The sequence below is a fragment of the Suricata suricatta genome, chromosome 8 (genome assembly GCF_006229205.1).
Source record: "Suricata suricatta isolate VVHF042 chromosome 8, meerkat_22Aug2017_6uvM2_HiC, whole genome shotgun sequence".
Taxonomy (NCBI): domain Eukaryota; kingdom Metazoa; phylum Chordata; class Mammalia; order Carnivora; family Herpestidae; genus Suricata; species Suricata suricatta.
This window is the reverse complement of record NC_043707.1, coordinates 99,044,542-99,063,341: the sequence shown is the minus strand read 5'-3', so window position 1 is coordinate 99,063,341 and position 18,800 is coordinate 99,044,542. Positions and strand designations below refer to the sequence as shown.

At 53.5% G+C, this 18,800-nt stretch overlaps 2 protein-coding genes across 7 annotated transcripts in view; one reads left to right on the top strand and one right to left on the bottom strand.

Moving 5' to 3' along the window:
- The window catches only part of ACOT11 (acyl-CoA thioesterase 11), a 70,752-nt gene extending 66,810 nt beyond the window's left edge, over positions 1–3,942 (top strand). For all 5 annotated transcript variants that reach the window (XM_029947784.1, XM_029947783.1, XM_029947782.1 and 2 more), the window contains exons 14-16: positions 140–271; positions 870–996; positions 1,817–3,942. In XM_029947784.1, the coding sequence (XP_029803644.1) occupies positions 140–271; positions 870–996; positions 1,817–1,972 (415 nt within the window). In that variant the 3' untranslated portion in view covers positions 1,973–3,942. The remainder of the gene's footprint in view (positions 1–139; positions 272–869; positions 997–1,816) is intronic.
- On the bottom strand, positions 2,039–14,361 carry FAM151A (family with sequence similarity 151 member A). 2 transcript variants are annotated; one of them, XM_029947787.1, is made up of 9 exons: positions 14,118–14,361; positions 12,994–13,140; positions 8,039–8,191; positions 6,821–6,980; positions 4,995–5,219; positions 4,129–4,268; positions 3,264–3,407; positions 2,641–2,802; positions 2,039–2,353 (listed from the first exon to the last, which is right to left on the bottom strand). In XM_029947787.1, exons 1-9 carry the CDS (start codon positions 14,242–14,244, stop codon positions 2,181–2,183), a joined length of 1,431 nt encoding a protein of 476 aa, XP_029803647.1. In that variant the 5' UTR covers positions 14,245–14,361; the 3' UTR covers positions 2,039–2,180. The 2 variants fall into 2 exon arrangements, with proteins under 2 accessions (XP_029803647.1, XP_029803646.1); XM_029947786.1 differs by having other exon boundaries at positions 2,039–2,802; positions 14,118–14,354.
- Positions 14,362–18,800: the final 4,439 nt, after the last annotated feature.

The window sequence follows — 18,800 nt, the reverse complement described above, 5'->3', positions numbered from 1 at the left end:
GGCCTTTCTGCCCTCCTGTGGTCCCTGCCAAGCAATGTAGGTAGTCACGTGTCCCCCAGACATCTGCTCAAGAAGGCTGCAGCATGGGAGAGCCTGGGCCCGTGTGACCTTGAACCCTGACCTCTGGGCCTCCCTACAGGAGCGTGGAGCTGGTGCAGCAGGTGGATGAGGATGACGCCATCTACCATGTCATCAGCCCTGCCCTTGGCGGTGACACCAAGCCCCAGGACTTTGTAATCCTGGCCTCTCGGCGGAAGCCTTGCGACAGCGGGTAGGTGCCCACCTGCTGAGGTAGGAGGCAGGCAGGGCTCATCCCCCCGCACCCTGGAGGGGGTGTCAGCTTAGACTCAAAGCTCTGCTTTCTGCGCACTGTGGACTTCAGGCACCACTTGGCTTTTCAGGGCTGCCCCGGCAGCCTTGCTGTGGGTAGAGTGGAGGACAAGCCCCTTGTTCTCTAAGGCAGGGTAGTCTGGGTCCCTGGGGCGGTGAGGCTGCCTCAGCCCAGGCATAGACAGGCCTTTGCTCATGTGGCCACCTCTTGGCCTCACCCCCTGAAGGTGTCATGTGGACTGAACTGCTAGAGACAGGCACAGAAAAACGAAGCATGAAATCCCAAAATATGTGACTCTGAGTGTCTGCAGCGGAGAAGCTTTTCCAGTCTACAGTGAAGCCAGGCTGGCTCCTGGCAGATGCAGGGCTGCTGACCCTTGGGCACCTCCTCTCTGTGGCCTGGCTCAGAGCAGGACCTCAGGCCTGCAGGTTTATGCACCTTAGACTCTGGTGAGCAGAGTGGGCTCTGGAGCCTGAGCTGGGCAGAGCAGGCCCTCACCTTCTCCTTCTGCACCCTCTCTGCCCTCTCTTGGCTTCAGGGAGCCCTATGTCATCGCGCTGAGGTCAGTCACACTGCCCACACACCCTGAGACACCAGCATACAGGCGTGGGGAGACCCTCTGCTCAGGCTTCTGCTTCTGGCGAGAGGGGGACCAGCTGACCAAGGTGAGGCCTCGGGGCCCCTGCCCCCAACCATCCCTCCCAAAGCCACACACACGTCCAGAGCTCAGAGCTCAGAGCTCAGTGCTGCGGCCTCAGTCAATCCCACACCTGCGCCCCACCCACTGCCCATCAGCAGTCTGTCTTCTAGCTTGGGCAGCCTAAGAGTGTCAGGGGCTGAAAACAAGCCTCCATTAAGATCTAATCTGTGAGAGACAAGACTCCAGGGTCTTGGAGAAAGCTCTGGGTGCTGAGTGCAGAGGCCTGGGTTCTGATCTAAAATTCATCTCATTACTTATTTAACTTATATACCTCTCTCGTCTGGGAAGGCTTCATACGGCTCTCAGGGCCCATAAAAGTCATCAGGGCAGCCAGTGCTAATTGAAAATGTAGGGGAGGAGGCTGAGAGCGAGCAGAGCAAGGGTGGGGGTACTGTAGCCTTAGGACCCCAAGACTCGCCCAGGCAGGGAGTGGGCTGGTGTTCACTAGCTTAATACACTTGACCTGAGGAGCTTCTCAGCACCATCCCTGGGCTTATTTCTAACTTGTTCCTATGGCCCTAGAGTATCACCATTTATCCGTGCTGGGCTCTGGAGGCCCAGACCCTGTCCTCCAGAACCTCCGCCGTCTGACAGGGGCACATGATAGTACAATGTTTTTCAGTCCCCAGAAGAGAGATCAGGGGAGCCTGCTGGAGGAGGTCACACCGTGTCATCTTCTGGACCCTAAGGGGGCTGCCTTCCCTGCCCACTTCATGCCCACCTATCTCCCCACACCCCCTCTGCCCCCTGCCCAGCTTCCCTGAACGTGGCTTCCTGTCCTGCAGGTGTCCTACTACAACCAGGCGACCCCAGGCTTTCTTAACTACGTGACCACCAATGTGGCTGGTCTGTCTTCTGAGTTTTACACCACCGTCAAGGCCTGTGAGCAGTTCCTCTTGGACAATCGGAACGATCTGGCCCCCAGCCTCCAGACCCTCTAGGCACCCTCAGTGGCCACCCCCCGCCCACTCCCCCTCCATTCGGTCCCCAGGGACACAAGTACAGTGTACCAAGGAAAGCAGGGGCATTTATTCCTTCCCGCCTCCCCCGTGGGAAGCCTTCACCCAGATGTCCACCTGCCCAGCGCCACTGGGCGCTCAGTTGCTGCCAACATCCGCCAACAAGGCTTCGTGGAGGCTCCGGGGCAGCCTATAGTAGCTCCGGGTCTTGTCCACAGCCCTGGCCGCCAGCAGCACTGCCCGCACAGATGCATAGCTGCCCCCCAGCAGGCTGTGCTCCACCGTGACTGTGGCCCTGGGGGAGGCGGCCAACAGTCTGGCCACGACGCTGGCCACGTTCTGGTCCAGCAGCCCAGCCTGCAGCTGGAAGGACACAGGTTGCCAGAGACCCCGACACAGGTCCAGCATATCTTCAAGCAGCTGTTCCCTGTAGCCACTGCCCAGCGCCTCCTCCGGCCAACCTGGTGCCACTGTCACGTGGGGGAAAATCTCAGCCACAGCTGTAAGCAACTCCTGGCCAGCCAGGTGACCCGGCACTGCAAAACTGCCATAGGAGACTGTGGCCCCGATCCACACAGGCCGGGGCAACTGGCCGAGGGCGGAGAGGTGAGCCAGTATGGCCAGAGAGGGCCGGAGGGCGGACGGCTCACCAATGTGCAGATGGACACCCCAGTGGCCAGGACGCTCAGCCAGCTGCTGCAGGCAGGACTCCAGCGTCAGGGCGGGACCTCCTGGCACGCGTACGATGGGCACAGGGTCCTCGGTCGCAGGCTCCTGGAGGCTAATGTTCAGCAGGATCAAGCCTTCTCTGTCTGGAAGGGGCAATGCAGGCGGCCGTATCAGGAGTTTGGGTTATGGTGGGGTGTCTGGGGTGGGGTGGTGGTGTCAGAGGCCCTGCTGAAAGGGGTGGGAAAGGAGAAGCTGGCTCTCTATTTGCTGAGATATGTTGATTGGTCCAGGCTCCAGGAGGAAGGGTTGCTTCAGAAATGTTCCTGGGGCTCATAAGAAAGACATGATCAGCTGCTAGCTCAGCTCTTGACCTTTGACTGGGCTCAGCCCTGGCCCGGGCCTGCCTCTCCTGCAGCAGATACAGCTCAGGGCTCAAGGGCACTGAAGGCTAGGAGTCCTGTGTCCTTGATACCACTGTGCTCCAACACCAGGGCAGCCTGCATGTTGTCACAGTACAGAGACCCTAGGTCCTACCCCAAGCAAAGGAACCCCCCCCCCCACCTCTAGTTTATCTAGGAGTACAAGAGCTAAAGGCAGACCATACCTGGGAGGCTGACTGTTACTACTTTTCCGTTGCCCTGGATGTCAGGAAGCAGCCACTCCACACTCAGACCATCCCCACCAGGGGGCTGGAGAAGAGGGATCAGGCTGCCTCCTGTGTAGTAAATCCGCTTCCGTGTGGCGTTCCCTGTGGGGCCCCAGATTGCCAAGATGAAGTGTGCACCCTGTGTCTACACACATTCTAAGCCTCACGGCACCCGTCAGGCTCACTCACCCCAATGGACTCCATTGGAGGTTATGATTATGGACCTTGGGCCACGGCCAAAGAGCAGAGTTGCTGGGGTTGGAACCCCATGGAGCTAAGTATGCCCGGCCCCCAAGCTAGACTTCCCCTTCCCATCACCTCATTGGTGCCTGTGCAGTAATGTTGAATCTGATGGGTTCCCTCTGGGATGGCTTAACTGCAGTCTCTCTGAGGTTCAGGGTCAAGGGAATGAGGGGTTTGGACAAGGGAACAGGTAGCATCTGGGCCACTGATTAGTGGGTGCAGCGAGGTGGGGGGCCTCTGAGGAACTGTGCTGCAAGAGAAAAGTACCTGGGGCTTGGAATTTGCTGGGTTCCAATCTAAACTATGCTATTCACAAGCAAATGACTGTGTAGAGTACTTAACTGCTCTGAACCTCAGCTTCCCCATCTATAAAACAGAGTTACTGCTTTCTGGATATGAGGCTTACGGAGCAAACCATACTGAGGTCCGGCACACGGTAGTTGCTTAAAAGGATTCCTTGACCCGATTAGACCCAGGATTTTCCTCTTCTGCTGCCTCACCCCTCCAGCTCTGCCCCAAATGCTGCTCTGTGCAGAATCTGGGCCCACCCCCTTTCCCACCCGTCCACACCCCTCCCTACCGGCTAGCTGCTTGAACTGCGACAGGACAGGCTCGAAGAGGTCATAGTAGACTTGGTGAGAGGCACTGTTGTCTCGGACATAGAGGAGATCGTCCACTGACACGGGGTCCGAGGCGCCCTGCCACAGCGTCAGGCTGTACCTGGGGCCCAGAGAGCCAGCTCAGCACCTGCCTGGGCCCAGCAAGGTCCTCAGCCCCACTCCTGTGCTCAGAACTGGGCCCTGGGCGAGGCAGGAATAGAGAATGTGGCCTCCAGCTTCCCACCAGTCCCTTCTCCCTGAGAACAACCTCCTTCTCAGTGGCAGAAGGAGCCAGAGGGACTTCAGGATGAAGAGTGAGAGCAGAGACTGAGAAGGAGGGAGGGGATGGCCTGCCCTGCCTCCTTGCTCGGAATGTCTGTTCCTGGTCCCGTCTTAGGAGACGGACAAGGACAGAAAGGGGCAGTGGGGGAGAAGTTAGGCGTGGAGGGGCAAGGGGACAGCCTTGGGACTTCCGTGCGATGTGGCTGAAAAAAGTGGGGCTGGCCAGCTAGGAGCAGACTGCAGGAGTGCATGTGGGGGTCCCTTTACTCCTGCAGGACGATCCTGGGCAGAGGTTGCAGGTGCTGGCTGTGCAGGCCCAAGGCACAGCTGGCTCCCATGGGCAGAAGACTTTCCATTAGGTAGATGTTATCCACCAATGAACTGGCTGCCCCAAGTGGTAGTGAGCAGCCTGTCATCAGAGATTTACAAGCAGAAACCAAGGACCGAGTAGAGGATGTGAGCACTGGCGGATATTAGACAAATATGTTTAAGGGTCTGGAGGCATCAGTGCCTGGGGGTGGGTTTGGTGGGTCAGGGGCTAAGGCAGAGGCCTGGGAGTTTTCACCTCTGAGACTGGCCCAGCAGCCAACTGAAGTGGGGCCAGGCAGCCCGCACCATGACAGCCCGCACGGGGAAGGTGACCTTCTGTGGCAGTGCTCCCACCAGCCCCTGCATCTTCTCCACCATGGCTCGGGTGTACGTTCTGTTCGGGAACAGGGGCACATAGAGGGTGGTCCAGCCCGGAGACAGGGTGGCCTCAGGGTAGTTCTCCTGGACCAAGGCCAGGAACCTGCAGAGAAATCAGAGATACTGGTCTTTGAGAGCCTTGCTGGTCCTTCCCCACCTCCTGGGATCCCATCACCATGATAGGAAGTAGCAAGGCCTGGTGAATATAGACTATGAGGACAGAAGCAGAGTCTGTCTATAGATAAGGCATGGACTTTGGAGTCAGGGGAACCTAGGTTTGGGTCAGGTCCTGACTCTGTAACCTTGGGCAGCTCATTCAACGTCTTTGATTTCAAAGATGGCGTCCCTTCTGGTAAGGCAGGGCCTCCAAAGCATCCCCATCTGGGCAGGGGACACAAGCCAGGGCCCCTGGATGTGGGGACTTGGACCCTGCCAGCTGTGAGTCTCCAAAGCTTCAGATTTTATTTTATTTTTTTAAAATATTTTATTTATTTTTGATACAGAGAGAGACAGAGCATGAGAGGGGGTGGGGCAGAGAGAAAAGGAGACACAGAACTGGAAGCAGGCTCCAGGCTCTGAGCTAGCTGTCAGCACAGAGCCCGATGCAGGGCTCGAACCCACGAACGTGAGATCTGACCTGAGCCGAAGCCGGAGGCTTAACCGACTGAGCCACCCAGGCGCCCCCAGATTTTATTCTTAAATTTCATTTAAATTTTGCCCCGATATAAATGTTACCCTCTCCTCCCCAAACTGTTGAGTAAATGCAACACTCCAAACAGCCATATTTATTATGGGGCCCCTGACTGCATTTTCCCAACTGCTGCTTTCCAGTGGACCTCAGTTTGAGCATCACAATAAATACTGGATGAATGGGTTGTTGGCTGGCTGGACAGATGGACAGATAGAGAGATGGATGTTACAAAGGCTTGGCTTTGGATCTTTGCTTTGCAAGGATTAGAGTTAGGCCAGTCGTATAACTTCAATGAGATCATTCTTTTGTTAATAAAATGAAAATAATAGTACCTACCTCATTCTCTTGATAACTCAAGTACCTTTTGAAACAGTGGCTGGGCACATAATAAACATTCAACAAATTGAGTCTTGATTACTGGTCAGCTTTCTCTTCTGCAAAATGGGGGGAAGATACTCCAAACCTGGTCTTGCTATGCCAAGGTCAAGTTGGACCCACTCTCCTCTTTTGTGTGGCCCTTCACTATACACTGTGGAGCACGATGCAGCTGGTGTGTTATGACAGCCATTGGTGGCAGTGCTGGGGTCTCAGGGGGGCTGGGGAAGGAGTTAGCGCTTTTAGGTTTTTTTCTAGCAGGCCAAGCCCTGCCTTGGTCATTGGGGCTACAGAAAGGACTGGGCCCTGTCTGCCCTCCAGGGGCCCAGTGTAGTAGGGGCTACAAACCTGTCACCCGACAGCAACATCCCAGTGAAACCAGGGCTGTGTGTTAGGAGGGAAGGGTGGATGAAGGTTCTCAGCAGCCTGGGATGTCAGGAGGTAATGACGGGGCAAAGCTTTATCAGGGAATGGGGGAAAGGCATGCAGGGCAGAAGGAATAGCATGTGCAAAGGCTTAGAGGTCAGATGACAGGGTGTGTCTGGAGGTAAACTCAATAAAGGGGCCCTGAGCACTTTCTGGCCAAATGTTGAAGGAAGAGGGCTGGACGCAGCTGGGGCAGAGAGGTGAACACTCACTGTGTGGCATTGACCTCAGTTGAGATGGGCACATTGGGGCCCCTCAGGATGTCGGCATTGATCCACACAGGTCTTTGGACTCTCCCGTCCTCTGTGAGCCGCCGCAGGAGGGCCAGGGAGGGGCCCACAGCCTTGAGGCTCTTGAAGTCCAGTTTGATGCCTGTGGGGGAGGGGGCCAAGAACTTGGGGAAATGGCCTCTCATGCTCAGAGCAGGAGGAACCAGCAGACTTGGCTTCCTTGAGCAGTGAGCAGCAAAAGCAGGTATGGTGTGTGTGCATTTGGGCCTGGGAGGGGGAGGAGAAGGGAAGCCAGGCACCAGAGTCCCGCTGGGTGAGAAGAGGGCCTTCAAAGAGGCAGAGCTAACCCACAGAGGAAGACCTGCATCTGCTGAAATGAGCTTCTGCCCCCACCGCCAGCGGAGACAGGGAGAAAGCCGAGGCCAGCTAAGGGCTTGGACTTGGGCTAGTGCAGGGGTCGTCAACATTTGATGGAAAGAGACCATGGCTGTTGGAAAGGGCAGGTTTAGAGGGTCCTAAGCCACCTGAGCCTTGTGGAGATCATTTAGCCTGCAGGGAGGCGTGTTGGAGTAGAGGAGGGCAATCAAGGTAGAGTAGGGGCCCCTGTGAACAAAGTCCTATCCCTTCAGGCAGCCAGGGGCTGGTGATGAAGAGAACTCCAGGGACGAGGCTGGGAACTGGGAGAAGGGTGTCGAAAGCTAGGCCAAGGAGATGACACTTTGTCCGAGGACAGTGGGGACCCATGCAGGGCTAAAGAGGGGGGTAACATGACAAAACTGGGATTTGGGAAACCTCACGCAGATGTGCCTGGTGGCTGTGGTGGAGGGAAGACTAGAGCAGCTGAGTTTGAGGACAGCACGTGGTGAAGGGGTGAAGGACATGGGAGGCATGAGGGGGATGCCTTGATGCCCAGATTCAGACGGACATTGGCAAAGGGACCTGAGAGGGAAGGGCAGAGTTGGGCTTTGCACAGGCCATACCTGGTGTGGAAGATCCAGGAGGGAAAAACCTGCACATGTTTGGTACTTTCCCGCTGCCCCGCCTCACCTGGAATTTCCTGGGCCTTTGGAACACAGGGCTGGAAAGCTCAGACAATGAGCAGGGAGACTGGGACTGGCCTGGCTCCGGGGAGGGCTCCTGCCCAGGCCAACCGAGGCCCTGAGGGCTGGGGAGTGGGGGAGGGGCTGAGAGAGTCCTCACCCTTCTGTGAAGAAGCCAACACAGCCTCCAGCCACTGCTGCAGGGTGTTGTCGCTGTAGATGGCTGGGGGGTGTGCCATGATGGGGACTCCTGTCTCATTGGCCGTGTTGAGTCCTTCAATGTTGACGTCCGCCTCCAGGACCATGGCATCACCTGGGCAAGAGCCACACAACTCGGTCAGATCCTTTAAAACACTTTTCCTCATTTATCAAAGAATATTTGGAAGGACAGAAGAACAGGAAGAAATGATTCATCTACATTTCCGACATGGTTCATGTTTTGATGTATTTTCTTCCATTTTTTGTCTACATATGGTTTTTACATGATTGAGACCACACTACATTTATAGTTTTTTAATCTTTCTCTTTCAGTATTATGACATCTTCACCATCTTCTGCTTTATTAAAAAAGAAAAAAGGCCCCAAAAACCCTGGTTGAGGTTGCTCACCACGATTTAGTTAGCCACATTTTATTCCTGAGATATTTTGGTAGTTTTTAATTTTTTGCTACTCATAAGTAAATCATATGTTTATCTTGCTTTTTGAATTATTTCTTTTTTTATTTTTCATTTTTTAAATGTTTTTTATTTATTTTTGAGAGACAGCATGAGCAGGGGAGGGTCAGAGAGAGAGGAAGACACAGAATCTGAAGCAGGCTCCAGGCTCTGAGCTAGTTGTCAATACAGAGCCTGACGCAGGGCTCGAACCCATGAACCGTGAGATCATGACCTGAGCAGAAGCTGGTCACCTAACCAACTGAGCCACCCAGGTGCCCCTTGAATTATTTCTAATCCCTACTTGTGGAATTGAGTTAAGACCATGAAGGGTCATTTTTAAAATCTATATTATTGCAAGGGCGGGGGTGCCTGGGTGGCTCAGTCGGTTAAGCATCCAATTCTTGATTTCACTCAGGTCATGATCTCATGGTTTGTGAGATTGAGCCCCACATCAGACTCCATGCTGTTGGCAAGGTGCCTTCTTGGGATTCTCTCTCTCCCTCTCCCCAACTCATGCTCTCTCTCTCTCTCAAAAAGTAAACAAGTTAACATTAAAAAAAAACTAAGTCCATATTATCAAGTTACTGTCTAGAAAAATTGTTCTGATTCATATTCTCACCTGAAGTACACAAGCTTGCCCATCTCCCTGCACCCTTAGAGCATTGCGCATTGTCATTTCAATTTTTGAATTTCAATTTTTAAAACTCTGTCATCCAGAGTCCCATCCAGGAGAGAGCTAGGGCCTTCCCCATGGGAGCAGGCCTGGAAGACCCTGCCAGGGTCACTCGGCATTTGGGGTGCGCAGCGGAGGGAGGGAGGGGCAGAGGCACTTGGCCTCTTCTTCTGGTCTGCTCTCACAACTTCCTGTCCTCTCACCTCTAGCTTGGTTCCCTGTGAAGTCCATTCTCTACACACAACAACTACAATGAATATTCTAAACACCTACCTGATCACATCACTTCCTATAAAAAAGCAAACAAACAGCCCCACCCATTGCCCTTAGAATGGAATCCAAACTCCTTACCAAAGCCCTCGAGGTCCTGCATGGCCAGGCTTAGGCCCTGACAAAATTTCCAATCTCATCTTGAGTCCCCCTCTCCCCTGATCTCTAGGTTCCAGCCCCTCTAACTTCTGCAATATAATGTGCACACAGACCACCCAAGAACTGTTAAAACTCAAGTTGTGGGGGAGCCTGGGTGGCTCAGTCAGTTAGGCATCTGACTCTTGATTTCAGCTCAGATCGTGATCCCACAGTTTGTGAGATCGAGCCCCTCATGGGGTTCTTCACGGACGGTGAGGAGCCTGCTTGAGATTCTCTCTCTGCCCCTCCCCTTTGCGGTGTGCACTCTCTCTCTCTCTCAAAATAAAGATATAAACGTTAAAAAATATATTAAAAAATAAAATTAAAAAAATTCAAGTTCCGATCAGAGGGATCAGGGGCGGGACTGAGATACTGCTTATTATCTAACCAGCTCCCCAGACACGCCATGCCCTTGGTCCATGGACTGTGCTTGGAGGCTTGGAGTAGTGAGGCTTGAATTTGTTGTGTCCGCCCATCTTTGGGCTCTTACTCATGGTTGTTGCCTTGGCAACACTCGTTCCTCTGCAGCCTTACGTAGCCACCTTCTGCTTGTGTACATGTTGGCTTAAAAATATCACTTCCTCAGGGAGGCTGTGCCTGAATCTATGCGCAGTCTGACTTAGTCACCTGCTTCTGTGCTTCTCTTTTGTGGGCTTGGCCCCATGTAATTGCTCACTTAGCATCAACCTTCCTGATCATAGGCACCAGGGAGGAGGGTCCAGGTCAGAATTGACCATCAGTTGAATTTCCAGTGCCTAGATGGTGTCAGGCCTTAAAAAAAAAAACAAAAAAAGAGCTTCAAAAATGGTTGTTGATGAACAACTGAATGAATTAATGATAGAAAAGTCAAGATCAATAAGCCCAGGTCCAGAAAGGTAAAAGAAACAGCTTGGCCGAAGTCAAGAGAGAATTTTCACAGATTTCTCTACAATCTATGTGCCTGGATTTCCAGGAGGGGAAGGAAGGTGAGTGCCAGGCTCTCCCTGACAGTCAGCTGGGCATTCCACATCATCCCATTTCATCCTGTTATAGATCCTACTTCTAGAATGTGGGACTCCCTGGGTTTTCCATTGGCAAGATGGGGATGAGCCTCCCCAGGCCATGAAAATAGGATGCAGATGTTCAAGCACATTGTCAAACTGTAAAGAGCTTGATGAAGGCAGCCTTCACTTTGATGACTCGAGCACAAATTTCGTTCTCATCTTAACTTTTGGTTAAGATGCAGAGAGTGGGGCGGGGGAGGGGTGAGGGGAGGAGTGCACCTGGGTGGCTCAGTCAGTTAAGTGTCCTACTCCAGCTCAGATCATGAACTTGTGGTTCGTGGGCCCCACGTCAGGCTCCATGCTAACAGCCAAGAGCCTGGTGCCTGCTTCAGATTCTGTGTCTCCCTCTCTCTCTGACCTTCTCCTGCTCACTCTCTGTCTCTGTCTCTCTCTCTCAAAAATAAATAAACGTTAAAAAAAAAAAAGATGCAGAGAGAGGGGTCCAAAGGATTTGGGCCCCAATGAGGCCCAGAAGCCAGGCCAGAAGCGGGTGGGGGTGCAGGTGAGAGGTAGCCCATGACAATGGATGTGTAGCTGTCTCCTTCCCCATCCAGTGGGGGCAGCTCCAGTCTCAGGGAGGCCCGGTGCATCAGGAGCCATCTCTGAGCCCTGGTGACCTTCTGATGCTGCCTCCCTTGAGACACTGTGAGCCCCGTGGAGCAAGGTCACATCTTACCAATTTCTCAGCCTTCCTCTGGAGAGTGACCCAGAGCAGGGGCCCAGCGCACACTCAGTGAATTGGGCTGAAGACCCGCAGAAAGTACATTCTGGACCTAACCTGCCTCCTTGTGATTGCCACCCAGACCCAGCTTTCTTCAAAAAGTCTTCTCTCATCATGAAAAGTGCTTACTTGTCTTCTAGATGCTGAATCTGGGGGCTGACGTGATTGGGTGGGGTGTGAGGCAGGGACGAGTGAGGAGGGAAGGAGGGTTGTCTCCTGAGGGGACAGGAAGTCCGGAGGCCTCCCCCCATCCCACCCCACATGCCAGGAGCTCTACCCATCACACCCAGGCAGGGCACCACGCTGGCTGAGCTGGCAGGCTCTGAACCCAGAGACCACCGACTGGTCCCAGCGTTTCCGTCTGCAATCTGTTAACCTCGGCAGGTTATTTGACTTCTCTGGGCCTCCTTTTCCTCATTTACAAGAATAACTTAATTAAGATATCCCTGGTTAGGCATTCACTAAGTGTTAATCATTATTTACATGGAGGAACTCACTTAACGAGAGTGACCAATCTCCCCCTTTGCCCGGGATAATCTGGTGTATTTCTGTTGTCTCTGCATAATGCTTTTAAGTTTATTTTTATTATTTATTTTGGGAGAGAGAGCAAGCGAGCATGTGTACAAGTGGGGGAGGGGCAGAGAGGAGAGACAGAACCCCAAGCAGCTCCGCATCATTAGTACAGAGACTGACATGAGGCTCAGACTCACAAACCGTGAGATCATGACCTGAGCTGAGGTCAAGAGTCAGACACTTAACTGACTGCACCGCACAGGTGCCCCTGTTGCTGCCACATAATTTTCAATAATGATTTCTTTCACTATTGCAAGTGCCCTGATTTGGATGATAAACGATACGGAAATCCTACCAATTTATACTCTGCAGAGGGAAAAACTGAACTGCAGGCAGACAGGTGAGATCACTGTCCTGAACCACTCTGCCAGTAGAGGGCCAAGGTAAGATTTGAACCTGGTTCTGTCTGCCTCCCAGATCTTGGCTCTGGCCCCTCCTCTCCACGTGGAAGTCGGGTCCTGTCCAAGATGATTTCCCCCGCCTAACCCAGAGGACCCACTCAGGGTCCCCACCCCAGCTGTGGCACCACCCTTCTTCTGGAAGCCTATCCAGGGATCCGGCAGGACCCTCAGGGAGAACACTGGGCCTGGGGTTCTCTCCAGAGCCCTGAAGCTATGCTAAGGGGCACCTCTCCATGCTCCTCGAGATTGGCACTGCCTGGTTGGAGTCCTGGTGTGGTGGGGCCGGATCGCTTGTCCGCTGCCCCAGGGCAGCTGACTGGTTACACGAATCTGTCTGAATTGGAGACACAGTTTGCTCAGGTTTTCAGCTTGTTTCTGACAGCCCTGGGCCTCAAACTCATGTACCTCCTGGATTCCACTGGCTGGGCAGGGACAGATGTTGGCTGCCAGGTTGTGGAAGGGACAGTGAGACGGAGGGCAGGACACGATGACTTTGGAATCAGACATTAGTTTCTGACCATAGTGCTGCCTCATAAGTAGTGTTGCCGCATAGGTAGTGCTGCCTCATCCCCACCTCTGCTCTCCCCTCATCTCCTCCACTCCTGCCCTGGCCAGTCCCAGTCCTGGCAGCCAGACTTACTACTTAGGGCAGCCTCCATCTCCTTCTGGCTGTTGGCAGCATGGTACCAGGTGACCAGGAGGCCATCTCGGTGGCTGATGTGGCCCAGGCTCTGAAGGTAGTCCAGCATGTCCGCGTCGGGGCGGCAGACCGCAGTCTGCTCACAGCCTGGAATGGAGCCCCAAGGGGGCTGTTGGCATCAGTTCTCGCCTCTGCCCAAGACTCCTGTCCGTTCGTCCCACTGACCCTCCCTGGGCTCCCAGCGTGTGTCCAGCTCTCCATCGAGCAGACAGACAGGGGGACTCGGAGCCCTCAGGGCTGCTCCTGTGAGAAATATGTGGGCTCTTGGGCACAAGGAGACACCACCCCGCCTAGGCAGTCAGGACGTTTACAGAGGAGGGAACATGTAAAGGGGCCTTGAGAATGGGTGTGAATGTGATAGTAAAGGGGGACTGGGTTATTCCTGGTGGAGAGAACAGTTTTAAACAGAGGCTGAGCTGAAGGAAAGAAGGTGATCACCAAGAGGAAAAGCCACTGGCTCAGGGCAGATGGCAGTAGAGACATGGAGTGGGCAGGATTGCCAAGGGGCATTATGATCAGGTTGTAAACGGCCATGAACACCAGCAAAGGGGCTGTCTGTGCACTGAGGGCAGTGAAGGGTGCTTGTATTTAGCAAGATCTCACGGGCCACAGAGAGCACTAGCTGGAGACCGCAGGCTGCAGACAGAGACTGGGTGACAGGGAAGCCAAGGCAGGGGTCATGGACAACAGAGACCTGGGTGCTCGGTGGGCAAGGAGGGTAGAAGGTAGGAAGGCAGATGCCTCAAGATACAGGCACTGAGGCTACAGACCTGAGGCAGAAGGGAGAGTGGAGGCTGTCCCCCCGTTTCCGCGGGAAGGGGAGGGCCCTTCACCAAGGGGAAGTGAGTACAGGGGAAATATGAACTGAGCTCAGTCTGCTGAATCCGAGATGCCACCGTCATCTTCAAATGGCAGGTCCATTCAGGGGCCAAGGAAGAGATCTGGGCTGAAGGCAACTGAAGCCTGGTGGAGGAGGAGGGGAAGGTTGAGGTGGCCTTCTGCTGGGGGACAGAGTCTTGGTGGGGACGTGGGATGGGACAGGAGGCTGTCTGAGTGGCCCCTACCTGACTGGGTGCGCTGCTGCAGCACGAAGCTCAGGATCATCCCAATGGCGAAAACCAGGACCACACTGGCACTGCCAAGGAGGACCCACTTGGTCCGGCTGCCGGAGCAGTGCTCCTTGCAGGCCATGGTCTTCTCTGTGGAGTGCCTCCCAACTCCTCAGGCCTAGAGTCCCCGGAAGCTCCCGGTAGCTGAGATCCCAGGGGAGGCCTGAGCCCCACGCAGCATCCAGCTCCCGCCGGTCAGGAATGTCTTTGTGCAGAGATGCCCCCAAGGCCCCTCCTCCCTCCCCACCCTCCTCCTCTTTCCACACCCTCCCAGGATCTTAACAAACGAAGCAGAAAGTCCTAACACCTCCACAACAACCTTTGAGCACTTGGAGAGGCCAGAAAATGTTGGACCAAGCCCCCATGGCCTGCCTTTCTGCCTGGGCCTGCCTGGGAGTTGGGAAACTGCGGACTTGGCCTTGCTTTCCTGGAGACCCGGAGCAGGGGTCTTCTCCCTGGACCCACGTCTTCCCCTGTGCAAAAGGTGGCAGCTGGATTGTTCTTCCCTTCTGCTGCCCTGCCCCAGGAAGTCCCCAAGGTCAGGCAAGGGTTGGTGGCAAGGACAAACGAGATGTGTTCTCAGGCATATGAACTTTCCTTTCATCCCAGATTGTAGTTGATAGATTATCTAGCTGAGATTGAAGCTGATAGGCTTGGCACACTGCCCTGGGTTACACAAGCCGCTCCTGGGGCAGCTAGTCCACAGGGAAGGGGCTGAGTCACCATCTCATTCTGAGGGAGTCTTGGGGGCCCCCGATGTGGGAAGTAAGATAGAGACTATCCCTACTTCAGGGACCCTGGCGTTTAATGAGTCTAAAAATCACCTGGAATGTACACAGGGACTTTGCTTTACAGAGGCTCACGGAGAAATCTATCTGGGCCACTGATAGACTGATTCAAAAGCGCACCCAGGTGTGCGTGTTAAGACTCTCTAGAGGGGCGCCTGGGTGGCTCAGTTGGTTAAGCCTCCAACTTCGGCTCAGGTCAGATCTCACGTTTGTGGGTTCGAGCCCCACATCAGGCTCTGTGCTGGTAGCTAGCTCAGAGCCTGGAGCCTGCTTCCAGCTCTGTGTCTCCTTCTCTCTCTGACCCTCCCCCTCTCAAGCTCTGTCTCTCTCTGTATCAAAAATAAATTAAAACATTAAAAAAAAAAAAAAGACTCTCTAGAAAGAGGAATGCTGCCCAGGTGGGCAGATGGAGGGACTCTGGGGGTGGGGAGCAGGCCGGGAGGGAGTCTGGCTCAGATCTTGTGGAGTCATGGCGGCTGTGGATCATCACTACCCAGGAGGACACTGGATGTAGAAGCCTGGGGCTTGGGACCAAAGAGGAAAGTGAGAGCATCATTTCCTGCCCAACGGCAAAGAGTGAAGGGTCTTTCCCACCAGCACCCTGTGTGCTGTGCTGCTCGTTATTCTTGGGAAAGATGCCAGTGAGCTGTGAGCTTCCCTGCCTCTCTTGGCCCCGAGGTTTCTGCAGGCTGCACCTCGGAGGAAGAGGGACCTCATCCAGCTGTGGCCCCCAGGAGGTGGAACAGCTCTGATTTGGACACCAGGCTGCCAAGGGCCCCCGTGACACTTCTCCGCTCTGTGCAGCCCTGTGCATGACGTACTGTAGGAGAGAAGAAACCAAGGGGTGTCAGGAGGCTCTAGCATCTCAGAGGTGGAGCGGCCATTCTAGGGCTGGTGCTGAAGGAAAGGGTTCAAGCCGCTAAGGATGTCAGACTCGGCAAGTGCCCACAGCAGGGCCCCCAAGGGGAGGATGGAGGGTGAGGGAGACACAGGGGATTCGGAGCACAGAGGGGGAGCCCCAGTCTCCTGAGCGGGGCAGGTGACCTTCAGAAGAGGCATGGCCTGAGCTGACCTGGAGAATCATGGCGACAGGGACTAGGGGAGGGTGTTCCCGACAAAGGGCGTGTGTGTGTGAGTGTGCAAAGTCGTGTGAGAGAGGGCCTGCTTGGGGACTCAGGCAGTGCAGTGTGACCGGATCAGCAGGTGGGAGTGGGGATGCTCCAGGAGATGGGTCTGGGGGTGAGAGGCCCTGGTAAAGAGCTTGACCCCAACCTGAACAGGGTGGGAAACCTTCACCTATGGGAAAAGCAGGAGAGAGACTTACTTGACCTGGCATTTTGGAGGTGATTCTGGAAGTTGGTATTGAGAAATGGGGAAGTTGGTATTGAGATAAGCGGGGAAGTTCCAACCATTCCTAATGCCTGAGGCTTCTGTTCTAGCTTCGCCTCCCTCAGCCACATGAGTCCCCCCACCAAGCCACTCAGAAGGACAAAAGGCTCACTAGGGTTTGAACCCCAGGCTTTGTTACCTGGGTCACTTTAATGTATTATGGACAAGAAACAAGAGGGTGTTAGGAAGCAGTAACATTTCAGAAGGGGAGCAGCTGTCTTTAGAGCTGGTAAGGCAGGAGGCTCCGCCCACTGGGCCCGGAGAGACCCCCTCCAGCTTTCCTGAGGTTGCAGCCCCCTTTTCTCCTCCCCCAGGGAGCCTCATCAGAATGTGGGGAAATGCTTGAGTTACCTCAGCTAGTAAGCAGGACTGAGTGTCCCTGAATCCAACTTATGAATATTCACCTTGCACTAGCTGGGTCCGCCGAATCTTGGGGAGAACAACGCATCCCCTGCTTCTGAGGCATTTAGAATCCAGTCACTGTGTTAAGGACATGGGGATCAGGAACCGCTTTGCCCCCCCCACCCCTCCCCACCCCCACCAAGACAAGCTGTCCCGGAAGCTTCCTAGGGAAGCCAGGGTTTGATCTAGACTTTGAAGAGTGGGTAGGATCTCTTAGACAAAATTAAAGCTTATTGGGGCGCCTGGGTGGCTCAGTTGGTTAAGGGTCTGACTTAAGCTCAGGTCATGATCTCACAGTTTGTGGTTCAAGCCCCATGTCACGCTCTATCCTGACAGCTCAGAGCCTGGAGCCTGCTTTGGATTCTGGGTCTCCCTCTCTCTCTGCCCCCCCCCCCACTTGTGCTCTGCCTCTGTCTCTCAAAAAAAAACGTAAAAAATTTTTTTAAATTAAAGCTTATTATTTTCCCCCTTATAAAAGTAATACAAGCAAGACATTGGAAAATTCAGAAACATGGAAGAAGGAAATTATTATTATTTTAACACGTACAATGAGATCCATTTTGTTGAAGATCTTTCCAATCATTTCAGCACATACTTATTATTAGTATTTTTGCTGGTTTTGTCTGTTCAGTGGGTATATTAGTTTTCTATTGCTGCTGTAACAGTATGGGGCGGGGAGTGAGGCAAGAGAGGCCAGATTAAGAATAAGACTCACTTCTGCGACAAACAACCTTCTTCTGCGAAGACCTTGGGTACCAGCTCTAGGCCAGGCTTTGGGTAGCTGGCAAGAAAAGGTGAAAAAACATCATCTCTGTCCTTAAAACATACTCAGTATAATGAGGGAAATAAGCAAGAGACTAGAAATTTACAGCTGTCGTAAGTTTTCTAAGCTATAGTTCAAGAGCAGAGGAGAAAGACTTCACCCAACTGTGGGGAGGGCATCATGGAGGACTTCCCGGAGGTGATGCTGATTGCATTTTGACAGACAGGTAGGAGTTACACAGGGGATGTGGGGAGGAACTGTAAGCAGAAACAGTTAGGGGCCCCCAGAAAAAGAAAGACAAACATAGCTTTCTAGACATAACAAAAGTCATTGTAGGCCCTCAGCCATCTTGTGAAAGAATGTAAGAACGACCAGCCACCCTCAGGTCAGGACCTAGCTTCATCATATTCCAAAGTGAAGACTGACCTGATGAACATTCTGAGTTATCTCTGCAGGATCGAAACCCCTCTGAACCTGAGATACCGGACCCACTAGAGTGGAAGAATCGATGATGCCGACCCCTGCAGGTCTGGAGATTTTTGCCCTGGACTCAGTCACCATCAGATGACTTTTGCCCCAATTCCATGCCGTATTCCCCCTCACACAACCCCCTTCATGAACACATATGCATCATTAACCAAAGACCTTCCTGATTATGTTGTTTGAGGAGACATTGCTTTGGGAGAGGTGCCTGGTGTTCTCCTTTTCTTGTTGCAGGTAAAACTCTTCTTTTTCCTAGTCTTTGCCTTGGCTGTGTCTTTTGGCTCAACACCAAGAGGGGAACCCAGTTTGGGGCAACAGAATGGGAGAGAAAGAAGACTCTAGATGGAGGGAACATCATGAGGAAAGGCACAGAGGCAAGGACTATTGCCGTGAGTTTGGAGACACCATTGTGTTGCTAAGGCAGAAATTGTGTAGGAGGAGATGCTGGGAGATGAGACAATCCAAGCAGTGTCATGAGCTAGACACCCGGGTGGACAAAGCTCCTGTGAAAACAACTTAAATGCTTGTAAAATAGAATAATTTTTTCAAGTGTATCTCCAAACTGATGAAAAATGACATGCAAGCAGGAGCTCTGAGGGGTAAACAACTGTCAAGGCTGACCTTTGTCCTGGGGGATTTGGCCAAACCCTGGTGATGCTGAGTATCCACTCTGGTGGCTGTACAGATGGAGGTGACAAGGGATAAAGCCTAGGACCCCCTCCAAAGTGGGCATTTTAGTAAGATCCGTGAAAATGGAATCCGAAGGGTGCATCAAAACTGGCAGGTTTTGATATTGGCATTTGGTGGGTTAAA